Source organism: Gossypium arboreum, chromosome 4, assembly GCF_025698485.1.
Source record: "Gossypium arboreum isolate Shixiya-1 chromosome 4, ASM2569848v2, whole genome shotgun sequence".
Classification (NCBI taxonomy): domain Eukaryota; kingdom Viridiplantae; phylum Streptophyta; class Magnoliopsida; order Malvales; family Malvaceae; genus Gossypium; species Gossypium arboreum.
This window is the reverse complement of record NC_069073.1, coordinates 18,296,377-18,309,845: the sequence shown is the minus strand read 5'-3', so window position 1 is coordinate 18,309,845 and position 13,469 is coordinate 18,296,377. Positions and strand designations below refer to the sequence as shown.

At 31.8% G+C, this 13,469-nt stretch overlaps 1 protein-coding gene across 1 annotated transcript; it reads right to left on the bottom strand.

Annotated features, from left to right (window-relative positions):
• Positions 1-2: 2 nt before the first annotated feature.
• On the bottom strand, positions 3-1,782 carry LOC108458129 (uncharacterized). The gene is made up of 2 exons (XM_017757400.2): positions 1,612-1,782; positions 3-1,146 (listed from the first exon to the last, which is right to left on the bottom strand). Exons 1-2 carry the CDS (start codon positions 1,651-1,653, stop codon positions 472-474), a joined length of 717 nt encoding a protein of 238 aa, XP_017612889.1. The 5' UTR covers positions 1,654-1,782; the 3' UTR covers positions 3-471.
• Between the last annotated feature and the right edge of the window lie 11,687 nt (positions 1,783-13,469).

The following is a 13,469-nucleotide window of genomic DNA, read 5'->3' as shown; positions in this document are numbered from 1 at the left end:
AATTTAATGAAAAATCATGCTTCATTCATTATAAGAAGATAGAACAAATCCATAACAAAGCATATGCAGTAAACTTAGATTTCATTTCTGAAATGCAAAACCAGATACACTAAACCGAGCAATGTGACTCTAAAGCCTACCAAAACTAGGCAGTAAATTCAATCTGGCCAGCAGCACTTTCAACAGCTCCTGTAAATCGTATCTCTAAGTTCGGGCAGTAACGATACCTAAACTATCCCAAAAGTGACTCTCAGTTTTAACAAGCCAGTTAATATATTTGGCCAGAGAGGTTCAGCATTGATAATAAAAACATCATTCACACAATTTTTTTTATACATTCACGTACAGATGGCTTATCGAAAAGTAAAAATCGGCTGCATAACGCTCGGACATCGATTGTACCTGAAATCAAAGATGCCATGTGTTCTTCTGCGATACTTTTGACCTTGTACCTCATTCTTGCCCTTCATCTTAATACTCATTAAAATGTATGGCTCCAACTTTCCATACTATGTAAGTTGTCGTGAACATTACCGTGCTGATAAAAACGACCGAAAAGATGATTACAAGGAGATCATTTCCCCCCGGAAACTGAAAAGTAAGGCCTTGCTTTGGCATTCCTCGTTTGCTGTCATCGAACAAATTTGTAGGCGCTTCGGGAAGCCGAGATCTCTTTTTCCCCTTATCACTTTCCCTCATAGCATCCAGTACATTACTTCCCATCTCTGATTTAGATGACTTTGACTCTGCATAACGGCTTAGAACCCGAGCTGCCCTTAATCTTTCTTTAGCCGTTAGAGATACTTTTTTTGTTGTGGTCTGTATATTTGGAGGTGATGAGGCCTCCTGCATCGGAGTTGAAGAAACCATTGAACCATTACTAGGCTCAGAGGTAGGGGAGCGCGATTCATTATCCAATGATGGGGGATTCAGGGCCAAAACTCGATCATCAGAAACCAGCTTCTCAGCATCACCAGAATCCTTTATGCTGCTATTCGCGACTAGTCGGTCTCTGTCTTCAACTGAAAGACATAAGCCCCTTCTTTTTTGGTGTACACGTCCCCCCGAGCCATACATTTGAAAGGGAGATACACTGGGGTTGGCCTTAAGTACTGAAGCTCCTCCAATACAGGATCTCGAGACATACTGCTATTCAGAATTGCAAATATACAGACATAAAACTAAATTAAAAAATTTCAAACCCATCAAAACACTATGGAATGTTATCAGCAGGAAAATACAAAGGCAGAATATGCAGTGTAACCAGAATAATGTTATAATGTGTAGCATAATATAATATATAAGGCAACAAAGTTTGACAAGTTTTTACATATGAAAATGAAACAGGCTAAAATCAACAATCATTCATCCAGACCACCATTAAGATTAAATAAGGGAAAAGGAAATCAGGCTAAGAAAACAGGTTCTTGCATTAATCCACTTTTGGTTTTTTGGCTTATCGCTAGAACTACTGAAAACATGAGAACCCAGTTTAAAAAAACAACCAAATATGGCATAAAAAGCTTTTATGGAAACAAAAGAAACCAATCCTAATAAGACCAAAAGTAGTAAGAATAATAAAGAAACAAGAGATAGATATGAGTTGCTCACCTTTAAATTAAACCCGAACACTGAACTTAGAGAGATAGCCATGCTTTGGTTTGGTGGCTACCACCATAGAAGAGAATTGAGAATTGAGAAATTAGAGAAAAATCAACAGACGAAGGACGCGCTGTGTTTATTATGTGGCGATGAAGTGAAGTAACGAAATCGAAAGAGATCAGCTGTTTGATTCTAGCACCACCGCCTTTCAATGAGCGTGAATGACACGCCCTGATCTTTTGCTTTTTTCTTTAAACTACAGAAATGGTCACTTATATTTTGTTTAAATTACGTTTTGGTCACCAAATTTAAATTTGTTATGAAATGGTCGCTAAGGTTATTGATTTGTAACTTTTTTTTGTCACTTATCAGTTATCGATATGTTAAATCATCATTTGAACAAAAATTTTAGATTAAATTACATATCTAATCCCTATACTTTTTTTAGCTATTTAATTTTGTTTTCTTTTAACTTTCTTTCTTCTTTTCCTTTTCTTGTATTATTTACTTTCCTGATCCTTTTCTTTTCTTTTTCTTTTAAATATTTGAGAAGTGAAAGAGATAAAATTAGTTTTTTATTAATATCATTCTATTTTAGACTATACATAAATTATAATAAAATTACTCCTACCCAAACAATAAAATTAAATCCAAATCAATTTCTAAAAATTAAAACCCAAAACAAATTTCATTCATCTAAAAATAAAATTTAAAATAAAACCTAAATCCTTTTCTTTCTTACTCTTTCACCTGCCTAATTTAAACAAACTAGAATTGAACCAGTAAATCCAACGAAGCCAGTAACAGCTCATTGCCTTCAACCTTTCTCCAAGTTCAATTGTTGTCTTGCTCATCGGGAATGAGCAAAAACTTACAGTTAATTACAAGGGTTAGGTTTCTTTGTAAGAGACGAGACTTAAGACAAAATTGAAACCCAAAAAAGAAAGGATCAAATAATGAGAATTGGTAAAAGGTAAGAAGAAAACAAGATATTTCTGTGTATAACATGGATATATGTTTAATTCATTTAAATTTTTATCTATTAGATTAATTAAATTTTATTTTAGGTTATAATTTTTAGAAATTATATTTAAGTTTAATTTTATTGATTGTGCTTCAGTAATTTACTATAATTCATGTATGGTTTAAAATATAATAATATCAATCAACAAATTAAATTTATGTCTTTTGTTTTCAAATCTTTTGTGAAGAAAAGGAAAGAATGAGAAAAATAAAGAAATAAAAGGGAAAATGAAAGTTAAAAGAAAATAGAAGAAAAATAACTAAATTGCTTTAGAAGAAAAAGTCTAATGACTAAATATGATTTAAAATTATGATTTAAAATGGTACTTAATAATTAAGTGATTAAAATGTTATAAATCGATAACGTTAATGACATTTTGTAACAAATTAATGTTTAGTAACTAAAATTTAATGTAAAACATTCATAAATTTTTATTTCTGTAGTTTACCCAATAAAAATAAATTCAGCTTTAGAAAAATGTATTCAATTGGGCCCTCAATGACAAAAAGAATTAAGCCTTCCCGAAAATTTCATTGACTAATTTGATTGTTAACAAACATTTACGCAATTGACAAAATTAATGAAAAGCTAGCACATGACATGCCACTTAGACAAGTATGCTAATGTAGATGTCATGTACCATATATTAAAAAAACTAAAATCCTAAAAAACTAAAAATACACGTATAGTATGATCTAGGACAAATGAATGTTCAAGTTTATTTGAATATAAACGTCTATTTATCCCGTTCATTTTAGCTTTAGTTCAAAATATTATAGAAAAATATAAAACTAGTAAAAGTTGTGAAAAATATAAAATTATCAATATATATAATAAATATAATAGTTATCGATAATTAGTAAAAAACTTAAACAAATTATAAAAACCATAAAATTATTATAAATAAAATATAATGAGATATAATGAAAACATTGTCCAAAATTTGTCCTTGTGCCCATGTATACCCCATTTTGCTTTATTAGAGAATTTTTGTAACTTGCTAAAATTAACACAAAAGTCATGTCATTTCTATCAGTTTTGTATTCATCAAAATGTCTCAAATTAAAAATAAAATTTATTTTAAAAGTTTTCACGTTCATTTTCATATAAATTATGGGTACAATGAGTACACACAAATTTAATTTTTCATTTAATTAAAATTTAACAAATTCGATAGGTGAGTTCTTTAGGCTTAATTTGATTTTTCATATCATTAAATTTATATATTACATCATTATAATTTTTATATAATCACTAAATTTAAATTTTATAAATTTGAATAATTATTAACTTTGAATAATTATTATACATCTAATAATTGCTATAAAATTATTTATATATTTTTTAAATTTAGTTTAATTTATTATATAATATTTAAATATATTTTCATAAATTAAATAATTATGAGTTTTCATTCATATTTTATTTTTATTTTAAATATTACCATATAATTATTTTAAATATTAATATTTGTTTCATTATTAATTTGGGATTTTGCAAGTTTTAGATCGAATTTATCTCAAGCTTGAGATCAGATCAGTCTCAAACTCGGGTCCGGCCTTGGGTCAGTCTCGGGCAAGGATTGTTTCGAGCTCAGATAAGCTCAAGATTAGATTTTCTCGAGCACAAGCTTTCTCGGGCTCAAATTTTTCACAAACTTAGATTATTTTTGTAACACCCTACTTCCGATCAGGTCTCTGGACCGACCTATAAGATGCTATGACAGTTAACATCAATTATCACTTTTGAATTCAGCTTAAATATTCAAAAGAACAACAAAACATTCACTAATACAACTATAATATGAGTCACAATCAAAATTGAGTCTTAATTGAGCTTGTAAAGCTCTTAAACCAACCTGATGCGATTTCCCAAGTGTGGATTGCTCGAAAAATTGCTTGAATGGATAGATCGTCTTGAACTGTTCAAATGATGGAAAACCTCGACCAATAGTAGTCTTAACTAAAGAACCTTAGCATATTAAAGCAAAGACCAATTTAACACTCAGACTCACTAGAACCTCGATATAAAGGAAGCCACCACACTCCGGGATGGGGAACAGAGTGAGAAGACAAATTGTTGAACACTACAAACTAGAAAGTTTGATAAGTTCGATAAGTTAATAACCAGAGAGAATAAATCTCACAAATATAAGTTATATTCAGAAGAGTCTTACTTTACAAATGACAAGACTCAAGCTATTTATAGACTCCTAAATTGCTAATCAAATTAACATCTAGATGTGTTCACACATAATTAATAAATTTGGTTCTTAAATGCTTCCCCAAATCTGAATAGACACATTCCTTCCCCAAATCCATTCATGAATGCTTAGTTAAGAAGAAAGCTTAAATTCCATGAATGATCAACCTTTAATCTTCCTTCACTCTCCTTAGTCGAATGTTAGATGTATTGGACATGCATCTATCTAATTTAAAGCTTTAATGTGTCTTGAACACATGAATGGGCAGCTTGTATTTAATTGGTTCATCCCCAAATTCGGTGCATGTTTGTGTTTGTGCATTACCGAATTATCCCTTAATTGTTGTACATGAATTCTACTGTACATGATGAAGTTGACCAGCCAAGTGCCTCCCTCAATGCCACCGTCCATGTAGCTTTATTAAGTGCTAGGAATCTTTCCATCTCAAGAAATGTTTGAGACATGAACTTGGGCCTTCACACGAACAATCATATGCATTGTAATAGCCCGATTTTGGCCTAGTCAGAACAGTAGTTTCGGAACCACTATTCTGAGGTCGGAGAAATTATTTTTAATATTATTTTATGTGTCATAGCATGATTATATAAGTGCATAAAAATTTTGGTGAATTAATCTTAGCGATTGTGAGCTTAATTACGAAAAATGACTAAATCGCATAAATGACAAAAGTTTTGTTTTGCTAGCCAAATGTGTTAAATAGCTAGAGAACCATAATTTAAGGTATTTAAAGTGAAAATAGACCCTTAAATATAGGCTGGCCTACCATAGAGATAAATATAAGATAATTTTCGAAGTTAGGTGGAATTTGGTGGCTTATTTGACTAAAAATAAAATAAAATAAATAGGGAATGATATCATATTTTTCTCCACCGAAAATACCAGAAAAGAGGGGGTTTTTGAAGCTTTAAAATTTCAGCTAGGTTATCCTCTTGCAAGTAAGTAATTTTCATAGCCATTCTTGGTAATTTTTGTACTTTTGGGACCCTTGTAGCATGAGCTAACTAATGAGGGGACCATTTTGCAAAATGGTTGAAAGTATAAGGTTTTTACATGAGAGTATTTATGTTGTTTTCTGAATTTTTTTGGAATAAAATGAGTGATGGTTGTGTAATAAACAACTTTTGTGAAAGGAGTTTGCATGAAAACACCTAAAAAGGGTTATTTTATAAAGTTTGTAAAATAGGGTGTAAATGTGTGAAATAATTGAAATTGTGAGTTTCTATAGTTATAAATAGAATTTTTATAGGCTTGGTAAAGGAGGAAATTTGATATAAATCAATTTACGAGCTTAAGGGCAAAATCATAATTTTTGTAAAGTTTAAGGGCAAAATAGTCATCTTGCCAAATTGTGAATTATAGAATGTTTTAATTAATGTGATGATTAAATGAGTTAATTTCATCATGTTAGATCAAGAAAATCGAGATTTGAGCTTAAATCGAAAAGTACGAGGTTATGAACTAAAATGGAGTAATTAGCCGAAATTGCATTCGAAGTAAGTCCGTGTGATTAAATAAGTATGATATCCATGTTATTGTTAATATACTTGAAATCTATCTTGCTATGATTGTATTGAATTTTATGTTGAAGATATTGTATACGAGAAAGTGATGCCAAATGTTAATAACATGTATGTGATGATTGAATGCATTGGAAATTTGATGGAATATGATATTCTATTGAAACGAGTAAGTACATATGTAAATAATGTGTGTTGATAATATATATATATATATATATATAAATGTTTTATTGTTATCATGTATCATAATCTTATTTGTTGCCATGAAAGTATAAATAATGTGATATAAGAGTAACCTACATTATGAGCAAGTGCGATGGCAACGGGTTAGATTTGAAATCCTGTTGAACCTCAGGAATAGTATAGGATACACAAAGTAGGTCATGAGAAACTATGTGGTCTGAACTCATGAGTTGTGTCTGAGTTCATGAGATGAGTGTTATATGTAATGTGGGTCTGGGTAATGGCTTCGTGACTAAACTCGTGATTAACTCGCTGAGCGAGCATTTCATGTTAACGCTATATGGGTTCGGGTGCTGACTCTATGTATAGACCCGTGAGTAGCTTAATGAACAGGCGTTACATGATAGTGCTATAGGGTTCGGGTACTGACTTGGTAAAAAGACCCATGAGTAGCTCAAAATGCGAGCATTACATAGTATGAGGTAGCTCTGGATACTTATATGGCACTTAGGTGTGAACTTCTCGTATATCCATTAGTATTCTAAGTGTTCAACGGGTAACTCGAAAAACTGAGTTGGTGATAATTCCAATGAAGTATGTCATTAGAGAAAATGAACTTGAGTTATTTTACAGGTGATTACAGGTACTTACATGAAATTAATGAGATGTGAATTCAATTCATGTTGTATGATTAATAAGGAATGAATATGAGTAAGTATATGAGCATGTTGAGTAACACAGGTATGTATGCTAAACTCATGAGAAATGATTTCGGTTTATGATGCACATTTGGTGAGGATGTAAATAGGTAAGTCATGCATATGAGAATGATTTTGTGATGACCTTATGATTATAGGTCTATACTTATTATGTATAAACATGTATTTTTACCAATGTGGTGAAAATGAGTTAATAAGGTCTGATAAACTTAGTATCATTAATTTACACTAAAATAGTTTTGGACAGCAGCAGCAGATTGACTTTGAAAATTTACAAAAAATTGTGAAAATTGATTTAGAGGCTGAATAAAATATGAAATTAAAGCCTAATGAGTCTAGTTTCAATAGATGAAACTGTTTAAGCAAAAGAGTTTTCATATTATGAAATATTTAAATTTTTGTGAGATAGAGTCAGAATGATTTTGAAATCCTCTGTTCTGATTTGAGGAAATCATTGAAAATTGTAAAATAATATTTATGGGTTATAATATATATTCTTAGAATTATTAATAAGTCTATTTTCAAGAGAAATAGACGGGAACATCATCCAAGTCCCATATTATGAGATAACTAATTTTTAGTGAAGAGGGGTTGAAACTATCAGATAGCAAAAAAGGGGTAACTTTAAGGAATAAACTATACTTAATTCTAAAAATTTTGTGATAAGAAGATATATGAGTCAAGTTTTAGGAAAAATTAACGGATCTTAATTTGAAGTTCTGTAGCTCCAAATATAAATAATTTAGTAACTATGACTCGAGAAAATAGCTTGACTGGAACATAAGTAAAAATGCAAATAGGGTTGTATTACCTTGAGAATCAATTTGATAGATTGCTTATTTTTTTCATAGGATCTTACTAAGCTATAAAGCTTACCCTCTCCTTTCCATTTCTTTAGTTTTGTCAAGTTAGCTCGGGGTTAGAGATAGTCAGAGGCAGCATCACACTATCAAGCTATCACCTTTGGAGCATTGATACATATGTTAGTGTTTTCAAGTGAGTGGCATGTATAGGGGCTCAGTTTTATGATATGAGTTATTGTGGTTAGCCAAATGTATTGGCCTATAGTGAGTTATTTGCATCTGGCCATGAAGTGTGGCTCATATTGATTATGGTTTGTGAACTTATCTATCTATGCTATGTTCTAATGCTTGTGATATGATGATGTGATTATGCTTGTTGGCCATATATGGTTGGTGTTAGGAATTATGTGCATGATGAATGCTTTATGACCAATCGAAATGGTCATGACCATGAATTAAATGTTTAATATGGTAATAAGATGACGATTATGAAAATTTGGTAAAAGTGGTCATTAAATGACAAGGCTAATGAATAGGTATTGTCGTGTCTTGACTTGATATTATATGAGTATGTGAGACATGTTAAAGATAACATGTTAACGTTATGAATGTGTCCTGATATAGGATGCTAAATCATTAAAATGATGTCATGATATGTTTCCTTGGTGGGTGTAAAGATGTGAAGGATTAAGGGTAACATAAAGGTTTGGAAAATAGCCTAAGTGTTGGCCACACGGGCTGAGACACGGCCATGTGTCTCAACCGTGTTAGGGACAAGAACTTAGCACATAGGCATGTGGCTTGGCCGTTTGGTTTAATTTAGTCACTGACATCATAGTCAGAGAGTTTCACGACTAGAGGACACGGGCATGTGGAAGGCACATGGGCGTGTTCCTGAATCCACACGGGCATGTGACTTTGTATCATGGGAAAATTTTCTAAGTTTTCCTAAAACTTCTCAAAGTTCTCGGTTTAGTCTCGAGTCAATCTCGATGTATGTTTTGGGCTTCGTAGACCCAAATAAGGGACGACATGCATGTGTTTGAAAAGTTTTGAATTAAAAGAAATTTTATGGTCTGGTTTTTGCATGTATGCGTATGTTTAATTCTGGTAATGCCTCGTACCTTGTCCTGGCGTTGGACACTGGTAAAGGGTGTTACATGCACCATATTGAAGGTTGATTCTTGAATGTTCTAGATGCTTTCTTTGTGCATGTAGTCGGCTAGATGAATGATCATTCTTGGCCCTCCAACATTCATCTAAACCAAGTATAAATAGACATCACTTGAGCACAATTCCATCACACAAAATTTAGCTAAGTCACCATCCTAGACTCTAGACTCCATACTTTGATTCACACGCATAAATAAAACAAACTATTTACACACCACAGACATATATAACATGACTCATGAAAAATGACTCAAACATGCCAAAATAACACATGCATATTTAGATCATACGATAAATAACAACATAAGATGTTAACTATTCCATGTGTATGTAACTATATAAATATGATGCAAACAAAATCTGTCAAATTAAAAATGCAACTTATTAAATGAGATAAAACTTAATTAAAAGTCCTTAAAATCGTTGGCCCAATAATCAATCAAGCCCATAAGATGTTTCATTTTGCACTAGGACCCTTCGTGTTTGGGCCAATCTCAACATCATCGAATTACATCGTTACATGATGTGACCGTGCTCACATCATACCTTCCCTCTTGAAAACGATTTGTCCTCAAATTGGGTCATTTGCTTGAAAAGAATATTTGTTGATCACGGTCCCTTAAATTATATTTTCCATCTATTGAATTGAGCACAACTCTTCCAGGAACTTGAAAAACAAAAACATTTTTACAAAAAGAACCAATATAAGCTCGCTTTTTCAATTCATCACTGACATGAATTTAAAATAGTTTCAAAATGGTGCAATTCGTATAAACATGATAATAACCAAAATCTCCTTTTCAAAATTTCCAAACACGATCTAACTCCGAGATTAAAGACTTGGTTTTGCCTTTGCAACTAATAAAAAATCGTAGACTTCATCTTCGATGACATAGAAGAAACAAAGGTCGAAACAAAGTTATTCACACAAGGATGCAAAAAGAAAATTCAATGCTCGAGTCCTTTGAACAAGGAAATAAAACAATCATCTCCGGGATTAAAGGTTTTGTGTTGCTTTTGTAATTCATCATAGTTCAAATACTTTGGAAACAAAGGAGAAACGCTAAGCAAACAAAAATTGTGCACACATTTATTTAAACCTAGATTATTATGCTTGACATCTCGCAAAAATGACTTAGAAAAACATGCTACGGGTTTAAAAATGTGATTTTGATCTTTCACACCTTCATGAAACAAATATTTTTCTTTCAAACATAACTCATACATTGTAAACGAAGAAAGATTAGGTATATGTATGTTCACACTATCAAAACTCTTAAACTTCATTTGAATAAACATGTTCATCCACAAAAGTTTCTCACATTGATTTAAAGAACTCACATAATAAATAGAATCAAACAGATTAAGCTTTTTACGTGAAAATTCTTTATTATTCACATCAGTAGAATCTTGGAGAAGTCTATTTATACGAAAGACATCAAAAGATACATCAACTTGTGTTTTAAGGTAACTTGAACCAACACGAAACAAGTCATGAGAAAATCATTTTAACATGTTGTTGAAGACAAAATCATTAACAACATTCACAGAATAAGGACAAGATGGAACATGATAAAGAGAACCTTGAAAAACAAATCATTGGCAAATTTATCAATGAAAATCCAAGAATACTAAGTTAGTTGAATCCCAAAAGGCTCCTCACCTTACTTACCTTTAACCACTTGTGGGTTAATGTCATTTTTTATCTTACCTTTCTTGATAAAAAAGAACCATCTCTCATCGAGGAGGTAATGAAGTTGGAACTCGTTCATTGGATCTTTAGGGACTTGAAATGAAGAAAAATCACAAGGCAAACTCACATTTGGGTTAGTTAGGACGTTCCTCACTTTTGCTTGATCACTTTCTTCTTCTTCAATTTTATTTTCAGGTTCACATTTTCTTCCAGTCACTTTTTCTTTTTCATTATCTTTTCTCACAACTTCTTTTCTATCACACTCTCTTTTTATTTCCTTTTTTTTTCCTTCTCTGAATCTCTTTTATTTTTCTTTCATTTTCTTTCATAAAAAATTATTATCTTTTTTTTTCTCAATTTCTTTTTTCTTCTCTTATTTTCTCTCATTATCAACTCTTGTTTTTCTTTCTCTCAATTTCTTTTTATCTCATACTTTCTTTACAAAATGTGGTTAAAATGAAATAATTTGAATGTGTAGACTTACTTTGGTAATAAGTGGAATGTTTTACACATGAAGTGCGATCATTTCTTCGTGATTGAATCTCAATGGATGAGTACTTTGGTGCACTCAAAGAGATACTTTTACCTTCAAATTTGTTACCTCGAAAGGCTTCGAACTCGTGGTGCTCTTTATTTCAACTTGAACTCCTTGGATAATAGGAATCACAACATGGCTATCTTCTAAAGGGATAATTGGATGATTGACTCCTTGACGATCTTTCTTCCACTCGATCCAATCATTTATGAAATTGTTGGAATTCAGAAAACACATTTCTTTCATTACACATTGCGAATCCAAATCTAAAAAGACTTCTTGGGACATGATTTACAAAGATTAAAAAACAAAGAGGTAATAAGATAAAAGATATACCATACCAAAAAAACCTTGCAAAATTCACTCAGAAAGAAATCGTTCCACTTGTGTTTGCACACAAATTCAACTTTTTCCACTCGAATGATCTCACTTCACTCTTGCCACTTTCTACTCGTAGTTTCTCTCATGGGATTCATAAGAGAATTAGGAGAACTTGTTCAAATTTTGAATCATTGCGGCATTAATGGCTCAAAAAGGTGAAACAAAATGGCTAGGGGTATTTTGGTAATTTTGGCAATTTTTTAAGAATTTTTTTCTTTTCACAAAAGGTCCTAAGATAATGAAAAATAAGGTTTTAAAGGTCTTTTGAAAATTTTTGGGTGTAAGGGTAAATGGTAATTTTTGAGTCAAAATTTTTTAAAGCTTAAAAATTTTGCAAGAAAGGTAAAAATAAGCTAAAAAGTATGAATTTGATAAAAATTTTCTTGAAAGGTCTCTAGAATCATTTTTTTAGTCTTCTCGTTCTTTTCTCTTCCTTTTTTCGATTTGTTTTTGAAACTTTCTTTTTCAAACACAAATTAAAGAAAAGATAGATATGAACCTTAATTTAAGAATCCCGAGCTTTGATACCAAATGATGTGATTTCTCGAACGTAGATTGTTCGAAAAATTACTTGAATGGGATGGATCATCTTTGAACGGTTCAAATGGTGGAAAACCTCGACCTGTAACAGTCTTAGCTAAATAACCTTAGCTATATTAAAGGCAAGACCCATTTAACACTCAAACTCATTAGAACCTCGGTATAAAGGAAGTTGCCACACTCGAGGATAGGGAACGGAGTGATAAGACAAATTGGTGAACGCCACAAACTAGAAAGTTTGATAAGTTCAGTAAGTTCAATTAAGAATCGAAGAGAATAAATCTCACAAATATAAGTTATATTCAGAATAGTCATACTTTACAAATGACAAGACTCAAGCTATTTATAGACTCCTAAATGGCTAATCAAATTCAACATCTAGAAGTGTTCACACAAAAATAAAAATGTTCAGACATAATAATAGATTCAATTATTGAATGCTTTCCCAAATCCGAATAGGCACATTCCTTCCCTAAATTCGTTCATGAATGCTTAGTCTAGAAGAAAGCTTAAACTCCATTAATGATCAACCTTTAATCTTCTTTCACTCCCCTTGGCCAAATGTTAGATGCATGGGACGTGTATCTCTTTAATTTGAAGCTTTAATGTGTCTTGAACACATGAATGAGCAACTTGTATTTAATTGGTTCATCCCCAAATTCGGTGTATGTTTGAGCTAGTGTATAACCAAATTAATTATGGCTTATCTCCTTTAATTGTTGTACATGAATTTCTACCATGCATGAAGAAGTTGACCAGCCAAGTGCCTCCCTCAATGCCACCATCCATGTAACTTTATTAAGCGCTAGGAATCCTTCCATCTTAAGGAATGTTTGAGACATTGAACTTGGGCTTGCACAGGAATAGTCATATGCACCATATTGAAGGTTCATTCTTGAATGTTCTAGATGCTTTCTTTGTGCATCCAGTCAGCTAGATGAAGGGTCATTCTTGGTCCTCCAAAATTCATCTACACCAAGTAAAATAGGCATCACTTGAGCACAATTTCATCACACAAAATTTGACTAAGTAACCATCCTAGACTCTATACTCCATACTTTGATTCACATGC